Source organism: Aquarana catesbeiana, linkage group LG10 (assembly GCF_042186555.1).
Source record: "Aquarana catesbeiana isolate 2022-GZ linkage group LG10, ASM4218655v1, whole genome shotgun sequence".
NCBI lineage: Eukaryota > Metazoa > Chordata > Amphibia > Anura > Ranidae > Aquarana > Aquarana catesbeiana.
Genome location: NC_133333.1, coordinates 168,256,828 through 168,277,172, shown reverse-complemented (window position 1 = coordinate 168,277,172; position 20,345 = coordinate 168,256,828). Strand labels below are relative to the sequence as shown.

General features: G+C 41.5%; 1 protein-coding gene across 9 annotated transcripts in view; it reads left to right on the top strand.

Annotated features, from left to right (window-relative positions):
* The window catches only part of LOC141111015 (cyclin-dependent kinase 11B-like), a 100,293-nt gene extending 91,092 nt beyond the window's left edge, over nt 1-9,201 (top strand). For all 9 annotated transcript variants that reach the window (XM_073602922.1, XM_073602927.1, XM_073602925.1 and 6 more), the window contains 4 exons: nt 73-189; nt 2,321-2,469; nt 5,221-5,410; nt 8,885-9,201. In XM_073602922.1, the coding sequence (XP_073459023.1) occupies nt 73-189; nt 2,321-2,469; nt 5,221-5,410; nt 8,885-8,977 (549 nt within the window). In that variant the 3' untranslated portion in view covers nt 8,978-9,201. The remainder of the gene's footprint in view (nt 1-72; nt 190-2,320; nt 2,470-5,220; nt 5,411-8,884) is intronic.
* Nucleotides 9,202-20,345: the final 11,144 nt, after the last annotated feature.

Below are 20,345 nucleotides of genomic sequence, written 5' to 3'. Positions count from 1 at the left end.
TACAGTGCTTTTCAACATTACTGCTTTGATTTTGTTTCCTAATTCTACATTGTCTACCATTTTCTTCTCCAGGAGTACTCTACAGCCATAGACTTGTGGTCAGTAGGATGTATTTTTGGGGAGCTGCTGACCCAGAAACCTCTCTTTCCAGGCAAATCTGAGATTGACCAAATTAATAGGATATTTAAGGTAAGGTTTAAAGGATAGGTTCATGTTTGGATGTAACATGTTCCATGTTCCAGTACCTACCTGATCCCCCCACGGGGCTGCATGCACATAGCCTTATCATTCATCCGCAGAGATTTGGGAATGAATAAACTAGTCCTGTATGCCACTGCGGCAGACAGCTTGTATTTCGCGCCCTTGTAGTTCATTGACACTTCCTCCAAATTTTTTGCAGAAAGCCTGCACAGGCAGAAAGTTGGAGAATGTGTCTGCAGGAGCCTGACATTGCACCCGTGACCCGCTGCTCCTGAGTGCAGTGCTTTCGAAGCTCCTCAGGGAAAAAAATAAATGTACATTTTTTTTCACTGTAAAATTGTGCATTTATTACTTTCTCCTTATAGGTGAACATAGCCTTTAAACCGAAAGACGGTCACTGGCATTCATTTTAGTAAAAGGACATTCTTTTAGTTTGTGTGACAATCTAGTGCTGTAAGAACAAAGCAGGCACCTCCGTTCTTTCCTAAGGCCCCTTTCACGCAGGGATGACTCTGTTTTGATCAGCAGGGGATCTGTCCGATGGTCCCCCTGCAGATCAGAGCAGAGTGGGCGGATGACAGATCCGTGTCTCTGCAGAGCAGACACGGACAGAGCCTGGTCTGCTCTATAGGCGGTCAGGTGTAAACTAACTCCGCTGTCCATGTACACCTGAATACCCTCTGATTCGGAGGAGCACAGATCCCCTTCTGTTTTTTCTTTTATCAGATCTGAGGTAGGTGGGTGTAAAACCCGCTGGTCATTAGGGGTTTATGGACTGTCTGATAAAGTCCGCTTGAAAAACTGACAGGCAGACCTGTTCGGAACGCCCGTGTGAAAGGGGCCCTAATGGTAACACCTCTAGTATTGTTGGGAATGTTTTGGTTCTCTTGAATACACCTAATGATTGAGTCATTGGGATGAAAGCCTGTCCTATCCCAATAGCCCAATATTGTGATGAGTATCCCAGTTGGTCCATAGTGTTAGGTTTAATCATATTTTTACTTTCGCAGTCAAATTTGAGAAGACCCCACTATATGTTTGCATTCCCATTCACACGGCATACCTGAAAAAAAAAAAAAACAACCTTTTTGATGTTTCTTAAAAGAAGGTTGGATTCGGTTTTTGAACAGTGTCAGAGTTGAGCCAGCCGTAGACAGCTCAAAATACACCCAGTTCAGCAGGAACCGGATTCATTTTGATCCATCTCTGGGCAGCCTGGTTGTACTGAAATCGAGCTATTGATTGACTTCAGTATAGAACAGTCTGTCAGGTTTTTTCATACGATCCGTGGCGGCAGCCAAAGCCGCTAGCAGTGATCGTTGCATTCTGACGGCAGGGAAGCCTCCTGCTGTTAGAATACAATAGCGCCATGGGAGGGATACCTGAATCAGCACTGTGTTGATGGGGAGATCAATTTTCTGATCTTCAACCCTTGGTTGAAAGAAAGAAAATTGCATAATCTATGGCCAGTCTATCTCCATCTTAAGGACAGGATGAGCTCCCTCTCATTAAAATACAATGCAAGAAGCGACGCTTCTAAACCTTTAACCCTTTGTTAGGACAGACATTGTTCAAATCTAGTTACAACTGATAATGAACTGCAAGTACAGAACAGACAGGGTTAAAGCGATTGTAAAGCTTCTGTTTTGTTATTTTAATGAAAAAAAAAAAACATGTCATACTTACCCACTCTCTGCAATGGTTTTGCCCAGAGCAGCTCTGATCCTCTTCTTCTCGGGTCCTCCCGCCAGCGCTTCTGGTTGGATGATCTGGTTGTTTTTGTGTTTGTTTTAAAATGTATTTTGGTAATGAGTTTGGTAAGTGGCTTTCCAATGTGAATAGGCAAACTGCACAGTCCACTTAAGGCCCCTTTCACACTTGTGTGACTTGTCCTGCGACTTGGGACTGCAAAGTCGCATGACAAGTCGTACCCCATAATTTCCAATGAGTACTCTTCATATCTGTGCGACTTCAAAGTAGTCCCTGCACTACTTTGGTCTGACTTTGATGCGACTTGAGATCCAAAGACCTCACGATTACACAGGCATTTCTTCAAGTCGCACAACTTTCAGGCCGTACAAGTGTGAAAGGGGCCTAAAACTTGTTTCTTTGGTTTTAGGATCTGGGAACACCTAGTGAAAAGATCTGGCCAGGTTACAATGAACTCCCTGCAATCAAGAAAATGACCTTTGCAGATTACCCCTACAACAACCTACGGAAGAGATTTGGAGCTCTCCTGTCTGACCAAGGATTTGACCTCATGAACAAGTATGTTGAAAAGTGTTTTCTTGTTTGTCTTAATCACTTGACCTCCAGAAGGTTTTACTCCCTTCCTGACCAGAGCACTTTTTGCAATTTGGCACTGCACTGATTTAACTGGTAATTTCGCAATCATGCAGCGCTGTACCCAAACGACATTTGCATACTTTTTTTCCCATGGATAGAGCTTTCTTTTGGTGGTATTTGATCACCACTGGGATTTTTATTTTTTGCAATATAAACGAAAAAAGACTGAAAATTTTGAAATAAATGATATTTTCTACTTTTTGTTATAAAAAATATCCAATAAACTAAATTTTTGTCATACATTTTGGCCAAAATGTATTCAGCCACATGTCTTTGGTAAAAAAAAATTCAATAAGCATATATTTATTGCTTTGCGCAAAAGTTACAGCGTCTACAAACTATGGTATATCCGCTAGAATTTACGCAGCTTTTACTTTGACTGCCTATCTCATTTCTCGAGGTGCTAAAATGGCAGGGCAGTACAAAACCCCCCAAATTGACCCCTTTTTTTGAAACAGACACCCCAAGCTATTTGCTGAGAGGCATGTGGAGTCCATGCAATATTTTATGTTTTGCCACAAGTTTTGGGAAAATTACACCAATTGTTCTTTTTTTTTTTTTTTTTTACACAAAGTTGTCATTTAAATTATATATTGCTCAAACATGCCATGGGTATATGTGAAATTACACCCCAAAATACATTCTGCTGCTTCTCCTGAGTACGGGGATACCACATGTGTGAGATTTTTTGAGTTTAGCCGCATACAGGACCCTGAAAACTAATCGCTGCCTTCAGGCTTTCTAAGGGCGTAAATTGCTCATTTCACTTCCTCACTACCTATCACAGTTTCAGTGGCCATTTAATGCCAAGATAGCATTTCCCAAATGACCCATTTTCAGAAAGTAGACACCCCAAGCTATTTGCTGAGAGGCATGTTGAGTATTTTACAGATCTCGCATTTTGTCACAAAGTTTGAAAAAAGAAAAAATACATTTTCCTTTTCTTTCTTCATTTTTTAAAACAAATCAGAGCTGCAAAATACTCACCGTGCCTCTTAGCAAATACCTTGGCTACCTTCGAAAAGGGGTAATTTGGAGGGGGGTTTGTGCTATCTTGGCATTTCATAGCCTCAGAAACGGTGATAGGTAGTGAGGAAGTGAAATGAGCAACTTACGCCCTTAAGTCCTTAATTTCTGCTATAAAACATATGCAATAAAAAAAATTAAAAGTGAATTTAGGCCAGTATGTATTCTGCTACATATTTTTGGTAAAAAAAAATCCCAACAAACGTACATTGATTGCTTTGCGCAAAAGTTATAGCGTCTACAAAATAGGGGATAGATTTATGGCATTTTTATTTATTTATTTTTTACGTGTATAGCAGGATCAGCAATTTTTAGCGGGACTGCGACATTGCGGTGGACAAATCGGACACAAAGCTGACACTTTTTTGGGAACCAGTGACAATATTACTGTGATCAGTGCTAAAAATATGCACTGACACAGTATAAATGACACTGGCAGGGAAGAGGGTTAACAGTGTTCCCTCAGTGTGTTTCTAACTGAGGGGGGATGGGCTCACTGCATGGACACTCTGATCCGAGTGTCCATGCCTGACAGTGCGACGGTCAGCTTGTTTAAGTCAGCAGACCGCCGTTCTCTGCGGGGAGCGATTTCCACCGGGCCCGCTGATTGGCTCCCCCTGTGGACAATCAGCGCGCGCCCACCCACCCAGTGGCTGTTGACATGTTCTAACGTCACTTCCGATGCGACTCTGAGCGCGTTCCATGCTGGTTCCGAGATGACGAGACAGATGTCCGGCCAGTTGTTCCTCTCCTCTCGTGTTAACATCTACACACCGCCATCCAGCGGGGACCCGCTGAGTGACCACAGTAGTATACTGTTATACGCCTATTGATCTTTAAATAAGTGTGAGTAGCCATTTGGCTGTTTTTAATTAAATATACCATTCATTGCATCTTCTGCTGCATGTAGTTTTTTGCGCACCTTGCTTTTCTCCCATCTGAAAAGTGGCATGCTTGTAAAAAATTGTCCACGTATAAATGGTATCCCTTTCAAAATAAGGGTGGCACCAAGTCCCAAACAATCGTGCTGCTGCTCCCTATGTAGTCTGGGCAGTCGGAGGGCTCCATGCTGCTATCTTTTCTTTAGGAAACTCCATGTATAGCCTGTTTCCCTGTACAATGGCCTGGACCTGATGACTTATTGGTTCTGAATCGGGCGCGAATGGTATGTGATTTTGCGCAGCCATGCAGCCCTGCTGCAGTATATGTACATGGGGCGGTCCGGAGTTGATTAAAGTTGACTTGTACTGAAATCTTTATTTTTAAAGTAAGACTGATAATAAAAATTTGGACTGCCATTGCTGACCAACTTCTGGAAATGCGAGTTGATTGGCCCTTTTGCTGACCCACTAACTTTAATACTTTGTCGCAAGAGGGGTCAGCATGACAGCCAGGTAACTAGAAATATGAGGAGCGTAGCTCAGTAATGGCAGCCTCTTCTCTAACAGATTCCATGTCAAATATAAGCCTTTTTTTTGGATGATTTTAATATATAAAACACTAGATTGTATTTCATTATTTTTGTCACCTTGCATAGTGCTGCTCAGTAATATTATTTGTATGTCAGTTTTGTTTTAGTGTCCATAGCGAAGTTTGCCGTTTTCTTCGTAAGCTGTTTTGCTACTTGATTGCTTTCTGTTCCTACAGGTTCCTGACTTACTGCCCAGCCAAGAGAATTAATTCAGAAGACGGGCTGAAGCATGAATATTTCCGAGAAACCCCCCTGCCAATCGATCCTTCCGTGTTCCCAACATGGCCAGCCAAGAGTGAACAGCAGAGGGTGAAACGCGGCACAAGTCCTCGTCCTCCTGAAGGAGGCCTGGGCTACAGCCAGTTGGTGAGTTCAGCTATCAATATTAAAACATGGAGTATTTTATTTATTTTCTATTACAGCTGTTTATGTAGTGCTGTCAATTTACACACCACTTTACATATTTTTCATTCACATCAGTATCTGCCCTCCAGGAGCTTACAATCTAAGGTCCATGTCACACACATACACAGACATACTAGAGCCATTTAGACAGGAGTCCATTAATCTACCAGCATGTCTTCGGAGTGTGGGAGGATACTGTAGTACCTAGAAAACATGCAAACTCCATGCAGATGCTGTCTTGGTGGGGGTTCTAACTGATGATCCCAGTGCTTCAAGGCAAGTGTGCTAACTGCTGAGCCACTATAGCATAAAGTGCAATGACTATGTAAGATATAGTGGCTTAAGGAAGCCATCAGTTTGAATCTTTTACTTTTGCCCATAGTAGTTGAACTTAGTCGTTACACTGATGGAACATTTCCATTCTAAAGGAAAATGTTACGTTAAAGAGATTGTATAGCTTCGTTTTTTATTTTATTTTAAATAACAAACATGTCATGCTTACCTCCACTGTGCAGTTCGTTTTGCACAGAGTGGCCCTGATCATCCTCCTCTGGGGTCCCCCGGCGGCGCTTTCAGCTCCTCCCTGCATCGTATAACCCCCTAGGAGAAGTGCTCTCAGGGGGTTACCTTGCGAGCGCACTCCCGAGTCCAGCATTTACGTCCATAGACACAGAATGTAGGACTTGGCCCCGACGCCCGCGTCATTGGATTTGATTGACAGCAGTGGGAGCCCATGGCTGCACTGCTATCAATCTACCCAATCAAGAGTCAAGAACCCCGGGCAGAGAGGTATAGCGCGGGGTGGGGGGTGCTAGGGGGCCTGTCACTGTCAGAAGTTTTTTCACCTTAATGCATAGGATGCATTAAGGTGAAAAAACACGAGGGTTTACAACCCCTTTAAATGGCTAAGTTCACCTTTCACAGCATGTTACTCATTACACCCATAGTTTGTGTATAATATGTTCCAGACCTGCACCCCTTTTTCCAATGATTTTGGAACTGATGGCTTTACAAATGTGAGGAGTACAAAGTAAAATTCATGGTGCCTACAGTGAAACATGGTGGTGGCAGTGTCCTTCTGTGGGGCTGCATGAGTGCTGCTGGTGTTTTGGAGCTGAATTTCATTGATGGTATCATAAATTCACAGATGCACTGCTCTGTATTGAAGGAGAAGATGCTATCATCACTCTGTGTCCTTGGTTGTCGTGTACTTTTTCCAACATGACAATGATCCAAAACACACACCTAAGGCCACTGTAACATTACTGAAGAAGAACAGGGTGAAAGTGATTCAATGGCTAAGTAGGTCTCTTGATCTGAACCCAATCCAACACCTATGGGGAATTCTAAAGAGACAAGTTGAGCATCTCTCTCTCCATCCAGCATCCAGGCTCTAAAAGAGGCTGTTCTTGAAGAATGGAAAATGATAGATGTTGCGATATGTCACCAACTTGTTCATTCCATGCCTAGAAGACTTGGTGCTGTCCCTACTAAATACTAGATGTACTAGTTTTTGTTGTGGGGTGTATTCATTTTTTTCATCAACTAATTTGAGTAAACCTGAAGATTTTGTAATCTAAGTTATAAAATTTACCTTACTTTCATTTAATGAGCTAAACAAATGTTCTAGAAAACTCAGTTTTGTCAAAATTTTGGAAATTGTTCTTGTATTCATTAAGATATTGATTAAAATCTTATTTTTCAAAAGGGGTGTACTTCTTTATGCTGAGCAGTGTAGGTGCGCTCCAGGCACATTGTAGATCTCTTGGAGCTAATCCCTGGCCAACTGGATGTCTGCTAGCACCCAGTTTACTGTATAACAATGAGCTATATGTGTGCATGCAAAAACAGAACAAAGAGGGTTTTGACTGCATCATTTTCCCAGAGAAAGGATAAAAAAGGGTAAAACCATAATAACGCTACATACAGAGGGTTAGCACTTGTAGACCAAGGGGTTGATTTACTAAAGGCTTAAATAGACTGTTCACTTTGAAAGTGAAGTTGCACTTTCCAAACAAATTTTCCCCACATCTTAGTGAATGAGGTGAGACTGACTTTCATCATTCAGTGATGTGCAAGCAAAATGCAGTTTTTTCCTATTTTTCCTTACACATTATTGGGTATTCTTTGCAAAGTGGAATTGCACCACCTTCACTAAGCTCTGGGAAAGATTCCCTTGCAAAGTTTACAGACTGTTTGCCTTTTATGAATCAACTTCCCAGTCACAAAGTAAAATTCCTACTTTTCGCAGACTCCTAGGCTACATATTACACCATAAGCCGTACCTTTTCAGCTTCTCTGTGTGATGCCACTTCTCTGTAATCGATATATAAGCCAACGATTAGCAAGTGACTACTACCTTTTGGGGCTTCTCTCTTGGGTATATTGTTATCTGACTGATCCTATTTACCAGAAGTAAATTTATGAATACAAATATTTGATGTGGTAAAGCGGAGTATGAGTGAAAATGCAACATTCTGCTATTATGAAGGTCCTAACTATTTGAGCATTTTCTTGAATGGTAAGACCAGTAGAGGGTGCTGTGCAGTTTGATGGTTTCTGATTTTGACCTAAGCTGAAAATATTTTGACAGACCTAAATCAGACAATGTTTTCTTCTCCTTTTTATATCCATTTATTTTGAAGAAATAACTACTTTTGTCAGTCATATTAAAATACAGATTTTTTTTTTTCGTGCCGTAACAGAGGCATATGTGTGCACACTGACAGCCTGGACCCACGGGTAATCAAATCCAGATGTTTAATCCAGACGTTCATTTTCTCCAGGAAAAAAATTATATAATTAGGCTTTGCAAGTAAAATATTCTTGCAGCTTTATTCCCTTGTTACATCAATGTTCGGCCTTGCCATTACAAGTTTATTACAAGCTGACTAGAAGTTCACAGGCCGGTCAGAGTATAGTTATGAATGAATATCATAACCTTTTTGTCTAATATTTATTTTGAAAACTTTCCTCTTATCATTCAAGAAAAAAATTAGAACATTAGGCGCAATAACATTTGACAACATGTACATGCATACATAATGATGGGATTGTAAATAATTTCCACTAAGATTGTGTATGATCTTGATAATCCATACATCCTGACTTGTAGAGGCAGATCTAGAGGCTTTACAGTTGCCCAGACCACTTCTATTGTATGAGATGACGCTCGCAGCTGATATTGCATCTTGTTTACATCACATTACTGCCCCACCTTAGTACTTCAGCAGTGGCACTAAGCGGATTAAACAGCACTGCATTCATCTGTTAATGGACCACATTTTTTGCTTTCACTGAGCAGTATTCAGCTGGCGCCCAAAAAAGCTGATCACTCCTCATCTTCATACAAAGTCTCCCTTTATACTCTAGTTTAATTCATTTTGTGTATGCTGCTCCCTTTCCCAGATTTTACTGTTTATTTTCTCTTTCCAGGGAGATGATGACCTGAAAGACACCGGCTTTCACCTGACCACCACCAACCAGGGGGCATCGGCTGCTGGGCCCGGCTTTAGCCTCAAATTTTGAACCCATCACAGTGAACAGAACTGTGTTTTGTCTAATGAAAGAGTTATGGGCAGTTGTTAAACTTTTAGTACAGATGAACAATTTGCATACTGCACCTAACTCACAACAATGCAGACTGTTGCTTTCCAAAGCAGGAACATGAGACTTAAGCAAGGACTTGGAGTCTTATTTATTTTTCACACTTGTATATTTGTATTATTAAAATGCAATTTTTAATGGTATAATCTGTGTTTTGCTGCTTACGTTTAATTTTTAATTTTGGATGTTATTTTCAAGTGCATGTGACCCAAGTCTGGTCATGCTTGTGTCCTTCTCTACCCTCTAAAGCCCACTCGTTCTACATTTTCCAGTTCTAGTATGTAGCCCATCCTTTCACATGGACTGTTTTGGCTCAGATGTGTCTGATGTCACAAAATACCAAAACAGTTGCAATGATCTAAAGCAGGGGTGTCCAACCTGCGGCCCAAGTCCAAACTTAAAAATGTTGGGAGTTTTTTGGGGGAAATGTTTATAAAAATGCATTTACACTTAGTGAGCTCATGCAGCCGAAGAAAATTTTGACAGTGTCTCTTTACTGGACTTTTATATTTTTATCTTCCAGGGGAAAAATATCCCACTTTTCACAATCACACCTTATTCATGTCACCAGTTTTTGGCAGCACCTATATATGTGCGCAACTATTTTCAAGGATGAAACAACAAAGGGCATAATTAGAACCAAAATATCTGATGAATACCTTGAGAATTGCTACTGCATCACTTGAACAAGATATTCATTTATCAAAAACACTGTCAAATATCATCAAATAGTTTTATGTTGCCCTCTTTTATTTTTATAATAAAAAATATTACAAAAAAAGCTTAGTTTTATTACTCGGGCGCATGATTTATATTTGTGATTGTTAACTTGTGATCTGTGACTTTTTCTGCTATCCTTGTTGGTGTATTTTATGTGTGGCCACAGATAATTCCTCTTCTTCCAATGTGGCCCAGGAAGGTCTAAAGGTTTGATGCTCGTGATCTAAAGTATTAGTAGTGTATTGTCATGAAACATTCAGTTGAAATTGGCATGTGTATCTGGCCAGCGGTAGCGGTTATGCTTAAAGTCTATTGCTAGTTTTTTTTCGTTTTGGATAGAGTGTGGGAGTGTTGGAACCCATATTGTGTAATGCCATTTTTTATGCTGGAAATAGCTTTGCCAATTTTTAGACCCCTACCATATTTTTATGCTGTCTATTAATGCTGGGGTAATTCACCTTTGTGGTCTGTCCTGGTTGCCCCTTGTCACTTGAACAGAAAGAGATGGTTAATCTAAAACTCTACAGCTGTCACTGCAACATAAGGTCAAGAGAAGTCTTCCAACAGGGGCACCTGCTCAGGTAATTACTGTGTGTGTTGGGATTTCCTCCCACTTCCTGCTGTGTCTCTGTAACAGTAAGTTAAGGGTCAGTGGGTCACAGACTGCAAAAAGAAAATGGATAGAGCTTTTAACCATTTTCTACTCTATACCATACAAAAAAAGCTTTGGTTAGAGAGGAAGGGTGAAAAGGAGATGCCGCTCTCTAAGCCCCCCTGCTTTGGTGGATACTCCCGCCCTACTGCAAACTTCTGGGTGCTGGCTATGCACAAGTCTATGGAGATAGGAAAATCCTGGACTGGCGCACTCCTTGAAAAAGCATCTTTATTGAAAACTGTAGATAAAATTCCAAAATGCAGACAAATGACAAAAAGTGGACTAACGCGTTTCACATCAAATGGTGCTTACTCATAGCTAATTTGATGAAAGACCAAATGTGTATATATAAAAGAAAAAAAGGGGAGGGAAGAAAATAAATCACCAATCCATCGTAACGGGTAATTAGGTGAAAACACCTACTACACAATTGGAACTCAAAATCCCAAAGGTGAGATGCACCTAAGAGTCCAAAAAACTGCAATACCAATGCCAAATATAATGAGAAACAAATGGGATAAAACAAGAGGACAACACAAAATACATATCATTCTGAAATATGCTAGATGTCAATTGCAGTGTAATTATCCTAAGTCCAAAGAAGAAATACATGCAGGAATATATATGTAATACAAAAAGTAGTAAACACATGGTAAAAACTGCATGAACTACATTGATCCCATTATGTGGATATCATATATTGATGACCAAAGAGCATTTTCATATTACTCAGAGAAAGTATATGTATAATGAGAATTAAAACATGGATCTTATGGGATTTACCTGTAGATGCAGACACTACGGTATCACCCTCTTTAATAAATTAACAGTAGGTACAACCACGACCACCACATTTGAAAGTTCCTTGAAAGGATAACCAATTTTTACCATGTGTTTACTACTTTTTGTATTATATATATTCCTGCATGTATTTCTTCTTTGGACTTAGGATAATTACACTGCAATTGACATCTAGCATATTTCAGAATGATATGTATTTGTGTTGTCCTCTTGTTTTTTCCCATTTATGAGTGCACCGCAATGGGTCGTATACATTTCATGTATTTGCTTTATTAATGCCATTTGTTTCTCATTATATTTGGCATTGGTATAGCAGTTTTTTGGACTCTTAGGTGCATCTCACCTTTGGGATTTTGAGTTACAATTGTGTAGTAGGTGTTTTCACCTAATTACCCGTTACGACGGATTGGTGATTTATTTTCTTCCCTCCCCTTTTTTTCTTTTATATATACACATTTGGTCTTTCATCAAATTAGCTAATGAGTAAGCATCATTTGATGTGAAACGCGTTAGCCATTTGATTCCCGTTGTGTCCACTTTTTGTCATTTGTCTGCATTTTGGAATTTTATCTACAGTTTTTAATAAAGATGCTTTTTCACGGAGTGCGCCAGTCCAGGATTTTCCTATCTCCTTAGAGAGGAAGGGTGTGATATCAATATTCAAACCGACAGCTAGAAATGGTAAGAAAAAGGATAAACAACTTTAAATACACTGCCAGACGCCTTTGGTGTCATTGTTTCCATGACCCTGTCATTCCTTGAGTGTGCAATTCTCCAGGGAGGGCCAAGAACGCTTTTACTGCCATCTCTGCTTCATGTTAGGCTACATCTACATTGAAATTTTTACATCGCTATGGCAAATTACCCCCCCCCCCAAAAAAAAAAAAAAAAACATTGCCTAGTTAGACATATATTGTATGGTGGCAAATATATTTCATTGTGGCATGCGCAATCAATGTGGACCATTCCCTCCTTTCACTAAAATCCACATCCGCATACAGATCTGCATGCTGATATGAAATCATCTTAAAGCGGAGTTCTGCTTAAATAAAAAATTAAAAGTCAGCAGCTACAAATACTGCAGCTGCTGACTTTTAATAATCGGACACTCACCTGTACTAGGGTCCAGCGATGTGAGGGAACGAAGCCCTGCTCGTCTCCCCCTTCTCTCTGCGGCGCCAGGATTGTAACTGTGGGCGCTCGCACCCACTGCACATGCCCAAGCCGCGCGCCGTGAATGTGATGTGTCCCAGATGATTGCCGAGAGGGAGGGGGGAAGAGGTGATATCCTTTCCTGTGTCGTGGTGCGCCGCGAGGAAGTGGGAGCTGGGATCCTCTAAAAAGAGGGTATCCGCTCCCCCCCAAAAAAATGACATGCCAAATGTGGCATGTCAGGGGGTCACTTACCTTAACCACTTAACAACCGGCCCATAGCCAAATGACGGCTACAGGGCGGTTGTTTAACTCTGGGAGGACGTCCAGGGACGTCCTCCCAGAATTCTGCTCTCGCGCGCCCCCTAGGGTGCGCACTCGAGAGCATCCGTGATCGCCGGGTCCACAGGACCCGGCGCATCACAGATCCCGGTAAATGGCCGCTGATCGCGGCCGTTTACCATGTGATCGCTCCGTCAAATGACGGAGCGATCACATGTAAACAAACCGGCGTCATCTGATGACGCCGGTTCCTCTCCTCCCCCTCTCCTCCCCTCCTGTGTACCGATCGGTACACAGTGACCGAAGAGGCGGATGGATGGATGGCTGCAGCGTTGTGGGCTGCATCTGTAGTGCCCACAGCGCTGCACAGAGACATCCAGCCATCCATCCATCCATCCATGCTCAGCCATCCCTACTACTCTGCATGCCCTGCAATGCTGTGCAATACTCTGCAATTCCCTCTGCAATACCCCGCAATACTCTGCCATACCCTGGAATACCCCGCAATACTCTGCCATACCCTGCAATACCCCGCAATACTCTGCCATACCCCGCAATACTCTGCCATACCCCGCAATACCTCGCAATACTCTGCCATACCCTGCAATACCCCAAAATACTCTGCCATACCCCGCAATACTCTGCCATACCCTGGAATACCCCGCAATACTCTGCCATACCCCGCAATACTCTGCCATACCCTGGAATACCCCACAATACTCTGCCATACCCTGGAATACCCCACAATACTCTGCCATACCCTGGAATACCCCACAATACTCTGCCATACCCTGCAATACCCCGCAATACTCTGCAATACCCCTAAATACTCTGCCATACCCTGCAATACCCCGCAATACTCTGCCATACCCCGCAATACTCTGCCATACCCCGCAATACTCTGCCATACCCCGCAATACTCTGCCATACCCCGCAATACTCTGCCATACCCCGCAATACTCTGCCATACCCCGCAATACTTTGCCATACCCTGCGATACTCTGCCATACCCTGCAATACCCCGCAATACTCTGCCATACCCTGGAATACCCCGCAATACTCTGCCATACCCTGCAATACCCCGCAATACTCTGCCATACCCTGGAATACCCCGCAATACTCTGCTATACCCTGCAATACCCTGAAATATCCCGCAATACCCAGCCATACTCTGCAATACTCAGTGATACCCAGCCATACTCTGCCATACCCAGCCATGCTCTGCAATACCCCACAAAAATCTGCAATACTCTGCCATAACCCGCAATACTCTGCCATACCCAGCCATACTCTGCCATACCCAGCCATACTCTGCAATACTCGGTGATACCCAGCCATACTCTGCAATACTCGGTGATACCCAGCCATACTCTGCAATACTCGGTGATACCCAGCCATACTCTGCCATACCCAGTCATACTCGGCGATACTCTGCAATACCCAGCCATGCTCAGCCGTACCCAGCCTCTGTATGTGGCCAGGCTGTGGAAGTCTCACACATGTGGTATCGCCGTACTCAGGAATAGTAGGAGAATCTATTTTGGGGGGTCATTTTTGGTATATACATGCTATGTGTTAGAAATATTGTATAAATGGACAACTTTGTGTTAAAAAAAAAAAAGCGTTTTAACCACTTCCCGCCTTCCGTCATACGACGTCCTTGACTTTGTGCGGGGATATCTGAATGATGGGTGCAGCTACAGGCATCATTCAGATATCATCTTTTTCAGCCGGCGATTCCCTACACCATAAGAATGATCGTAGCGGCTGTTACACTGCTTGATCGTTCTTACGGGAGGCGAGAGGGGACGCCCCCCCCTCCCGCCGCCCTCCGGTGCTTCTACCGACTCACCGCTATGATCGAAGCCAGGATCTTTTTTTTTTTTTTTTTTTTATATCAGGAACAGCCTAGAGGTGAGATGTGGGGTCTTATTGACCCCATATCTCACTGTAAAGAGGACCTGTCATGCCATATTCCTATTACAAGGGATGTTTACATCCCTTGTAATAGGAATAAAAGTGATCAAAAATTTTTTTTTTTTGGAAAAAAGTGTCAAACTAAAATAAATAAAGTAAAATGAACAATAAAAAAAAATAAAAATTTTTTAATGCGCCCCTGTCCCCGTGTGCTCGCATGCAGAAGCGAACGCATACGTAAGTCCCGCCCACATATGAAAACGGTGTTCAAACCACACATGTGAGGTATCGCTGCGATCGGTAGAGCGAGAGCAATAATTTTGGCCCTAGACCTCCTCTGTAACTCAAAATTTGTAACCAGTAAAAAATTTTAAAGCGTCGCCTATGGGGATTTTTAAGTGGTGAAGTTTGGCGCCATTCCACAAGCGTGTGCAATTTTGAAAGGTGACATGTTAGGTATCTATTAACTCGGCGTAACTTCATCTTTCATATTATGCAAAAACATTGGGCTAACCTTACTGTTTTGTTTTTTTTTAAAGCAAAAAACAGTTTTTTTTCCAAAAAAAACGCGTTCCAAAAATTGCTGCGCAAATATCGTGCGAGATAAAAAGTTTCAATGACCGCTATTGTATTCTCTAGGGTCTTTGCTAAAAAAACATATATAATGTTTTGGGGTTCTATGTAATTTTCTAGCAAATAAATGATGATTTTTACATGTAGGAGAGAAATGTCAGAATTGGCCTGGGTGCTCCAGAACGCCTGAAGGTGCTCCCCTGCATGTTGGGCCTCTGTATGTGGCCACGCTGTGTAAAAGTCTCACACATGTGGTATCGCCATACTCGGGAGTAATAGCAGAATGTGTTTTGGGGTGTAATTTGTGGTATGCATATGCTGTGTGTGAGAAATAACCTGCTAATATGACAATTTTGTGAAAAAAAAAAAAAGGAAAAAAAAAAAACTTGATTTTGCAAAGAATTGTGGGAAAAAATGACAACTTCAAAAAACTCATCATGCATCTTTCTAAATACCTTGAAATGTCTTCTTTCCAAAAAGGGGTCATTTGGGGGGTATTTGTACTTTTCTGGCATGTTAGGGTCTCAAGAAATGAGATAGGCCGTCAGTACTTCAGGTGTGATCAATTTTCAGATATTGGTACCATAGCTTGTGGACGCTATAACTTTCACAAAGACCAAATAATATACACTAATTTGGGTTATTTTTACCAAAGATATGTAGCGGTATAAATTTTGGCCAAAATATATGAAGAAAAATTACTAATTTTCAAAATTTTATAACAGAAATGAAGAAAAATTTATTTTTTTACAGACTTTTCGGTCTTTTTTCTCTTATAGCGCAAAAAATAAAGAACCCAGCGGTGATTAAATACCACCAAAAGAAAGCTCTATTTGTGTGAAAAAAAGGACAAAAAATTCATATAGATACAGTGTTGCATGACTGAGTAATTGTCATTCAAAATGTGAGAGCACCAAAAGCTGAAAATTGGTCTGGTTATTAAGGGGGTTTAAGTGCCCAGTGGTCAAGTGGTTAAAGCGGAAGTTCCATTTTTGGATGGAACTCCGCTTTAAATTCATGAATTCAACATTTTGTGCTCTTACTTACAATTACGGTTTCTTAATTGTACAGGATACAGTCATGATAGTAGGTTATATGGTGAAGCACTCAGGTGGGGACACTGGCAAACAAAGTTGTTAGGGATAGCCTGTATAACCCCTACTACGCACAGCAATCAGTTTTTGCCAGTGGCCTTAGGTGACAGACGATCTCTCATTAGTAATGGCAAATAATTCTGACATTACTGTCAAAGGAACTGGAAAAGACTGCTTTTTTCTTCACATGGAGAAGTCCCTTCTCCCCCCCCCCAGCTGCATCAAAGTCACTGTGGCAATATGATTGCAGCTTCTGTATCAGTCCAGGACCTTTCCACATGGAGGCTGTGGGACTGACCTATAATGTTGCCTTTTGCAATGGAGTCTGTTTCAAAACTCTGCACTAGGGTCTTTGGACCTTAGTCTCTCCTTATCTCCTTGGGTACTTCTCAATCCTCCGTTTTTAATAGAAATTTTCAGACTCTATGGCAGACCTGATGGGGAAGTTTCTCCTCTGATAGAGACTATGGGACACACGAGGAGTAAGCAGCACTAGTCGGCGTCCTGACCCTAATTATTTTCCAACTTGTCCATCGCAGCAGTTTCCTTCTGATAAGGAATGGGAAAGCGCCTCCTCTGAGCCAGAGAACTCCTCTTGGGGGAAGATGAGCAGTTGCCTCAGTCACCTCTAAACTGAAAGAGAACGTTGGGGTTCTCGTGTATGAGGTGCGCTCCTGTTGAAAGCTAAATCTGTCCCCACCTGCTTGACTCCAGCTCACCAGTATGCGCTCTCCTCCCAAACCCAAGAAATCTTACTAGCTCCTTTCCAGGTTCATCCACTAGTATAGAAAGTTTTATTTGAGGACTAGCCATGGCCAAACAAAGCGTACACACCTCACAGGAGGTCTGTGCTGCAGTACCCAGTAAAGAAGGTCTTCTATAAAAAGTGCCTGTGATGGATCTGGCTATTTGATGCCTCCAAAAATCCCTTAAGGCTGCAGTTAAGGATATCCCAGTCTTCAAAGACCAAGTAGACAAAAGGTCTGAGGCACTCCACAAAGCCTCCTTTGCCTTGTTGAGATCAGCCATGCAAACGTTGGTGATGTCTTTGGCTATTTGCCAAACTCTGGCATTTTGAACCAAGCACATGGCGCACAGCCATGGTTTGATCCCAACTGATCCCTCAGTGATCCAAAAAGAGCTCCTCAGAGTAGCCTTGCAGACAGTTTGGCTGACTTTCTGTGTCAGAATTTACACCTGTTGTTCATATTAGTACTGAATCACTTGATCCTCTGGCCGTAGAGTTGATCTGTAGAGACAGTTTGTTAGAAACATCTAGAAAGGATTCTGATTGACAGAGAACTGTCACTTGACAGCTTTACAGGAGGTCACAGGTGGATAAAACTTTATTATCTCATAGGAACTCCAAGGTGCAAACTGTGTCTGTTTCAGAAGAGTTCTTTTTGTCCCTGCAAGTCCTTCACTCAGTTCCATCTCAAGTCCTGGTCATTCAAGCTTGCTAACCCTGGCTCCAGTTCCTCTTCACAATGAAGGGAGACATCTGTTAGTCTTTTTGGCTGCCTGGACTAAGAGCATATCACATCTGTGGGTTTGGGATAGGCTTGTTAGCCTTCTTGCTGTATGACCTAAAGCCTCAATATAAGGAAGTTACATTTGTTCTCCATATATATAGTTATACAATTATAATTAAAGAACTCTGTCCATATATTTTTTTAAACACCCATTAAGAAAAAAAAAAAAAACCACAAACAAAAGTCCAAAAAATGTTTAAAAAATATATGGACACAAATACAGTTATTTCCAATTTGTGCACACATAATTTGTGTTCACAGGTGATAATTGGAGCATGCACTGTTATTTGCACTTTTATATTGAAAGTATTCCAGCCGATCAGCTAATTTTCTGTTTGTGTGCGCTCACAAATGCTCTCCTGCTATGCCCTTTCACCATCTCTAGGTGGATTAGACAGGTTAACAGTGATGGGAAAATTTCATATTTCCTTATTAAAGTTGGCTCACAATATCCTGGTTACCTTAGCTGACTTCATATCAAAGGAATGTCATTACAAAATGACCAAGTCCCTAAAAGGTCATGTTGCCTGCAAGGGGAGTTGGCCATTTCCTTATATACAAGTGCCGCATATTAAACAGGTAAAAACCTGAAATATTCAGTCTCTACCAGGGCGAGCAATGCGCCTGGGTCTGATCGTCTGTGCCACGCCATTTAAAAGCAGCATCTATAGGGAAGCATTCTTATATTTTCTAATAGTATTACTTTTGTTATCTCTGTCATTATTTAATTACATGTTAAACCTACAAGTGTTTGTATGGGTTGTATGATCATAACCGTGATAAAACAGGTAGCAGAAGTGGGATATTCGATATGTGTGAACTAGAGATACAAATAATAGAATGTGAAATCGCAGGATTGTGCTACATTGTTTGTGCTGGCTTTAATATTGTGTTTTTGTATTGTGAGCCATAGTACATTTTTAAAGTGTGGAAAATGCATCAAATATTTAGCTGGGTTAATTGAGGTGCTAGATGATCAGGTGAAAGCCCATTCCAAGTTGGGTGGAATCCCGTTGCTTGTGATCTTGTTTTGGTTTGATAAAATGGAGCGAAAGACTGATTGACAAGTGGTATGGTTGTATTGTTAACCACTTGAGCCCCGGACCATTATGCTGCCTAAGGACCAGAGGTCTTTTTCCAATTTGGCACTGCGTCGCTTTAACTGCTAATTGCGCGGTCATGCAATGCTGTACCCAAACGAAATTTGCATCCTTTTCTTCCCACAAATAGAGCTTTCTTTTGATGGTATTTGATCACCTCTGCAGTTTTTATTTTTTGCGCTATAAACGGAAAAAGACAGAAAATTTTGAAAAAAAATGATATTTTCTACTTTTTGTTATAAAAAAAATCCAATAAACTAAATTTTAGTCATACATTTAGGCCAAAATGTATTCGGCCACATGTCTTTGGTAAAAAAAATGTCAATAAGATATATTTATTGGTTTGCGCAAAAGTTATAGCGTCTACAAACTAGGGTACATTTTCTGTAATTTACACAGCTTTTAGTTTATGACTGCCTATGTCATTTCTTGAGGTGCTAAAATGGCAGGGCAGTACAAAACCCCCCCAAATGACCCCATTTTGGAAAGTAGACACCCCAAGGAAATTGCTGAGAGGCATGTTGAACCCATTGAATATTTATTTTTTTTGTCCCAAGTGATTGAATAATGACAAAAAAAAAAAAAATATTTACAAAAAGTTGTCACTAAATGATATATTGCTCACACAGGCCATGGGCCTATGTGGAATTGCACCCCAAAATACATTTAGCTGCTTCTCCTGAGTATGGGGATACCACATGTGTGGGACTTTTTGGGAGCTTAGCCGCGTACGGGGCCCCGAAAACCAAGCACCGCCTTCAGGATTTCTAAGGGTGTAAATTTTTGATTTCACTCTTCACTGCCTATCACAGTTTCGGAGGCCATGGAATGCCCAGGTGGCACAAAACCCCCCCCAAATGACCCCATTTTGGAAAGTAGACACCCCAAGCTATTTGCTGAGAGGCATGGTGAGTATTTTGCAGCTCTCATTTGTTTTTGAAAATGAAGAAAGACAAGAAAAAACTTTTTTTTTTTTCTTTTTTCAATTTTCAAAACTTTGTGACAAAAAGTGAGGTCTGCAAAATACTCACTATACCTCTCAGCAAATAGCTTGGGGTGTCTACTTTCCAAAATGGGGTCATTTGGGGGGGTTTTGTGCCACCTGGGCTTTCCATGGCCTCCGAAACTGTGATAGGCAGTGAAGAGTGAAATCAAAAATTCACGCCCTTAGAAAGCCTGAAGGCGGTGCTTGGTTTTCAGGGTCCCGTACGCGGCTAGGCTCCCAAAAAGTCTCACACATGTGGTATCCCCGTACTCAGGAGAAGCAACAGAATGTATTTTGGGGTGTAATTTCACATATTCCCATGGCAAAAAAAAAAAAAAAATTTGTCTCTTTCCCGCAACTTGTGTCGCAATATAAAATATTCCATGGACTCGACATGCCTCTCAGCAAATAGCTTGGGGTGTCTACTTTCCAAAATGGGGTCATTTGGGGGGGTTTTGAACTGTCCTGGCATTTTATGC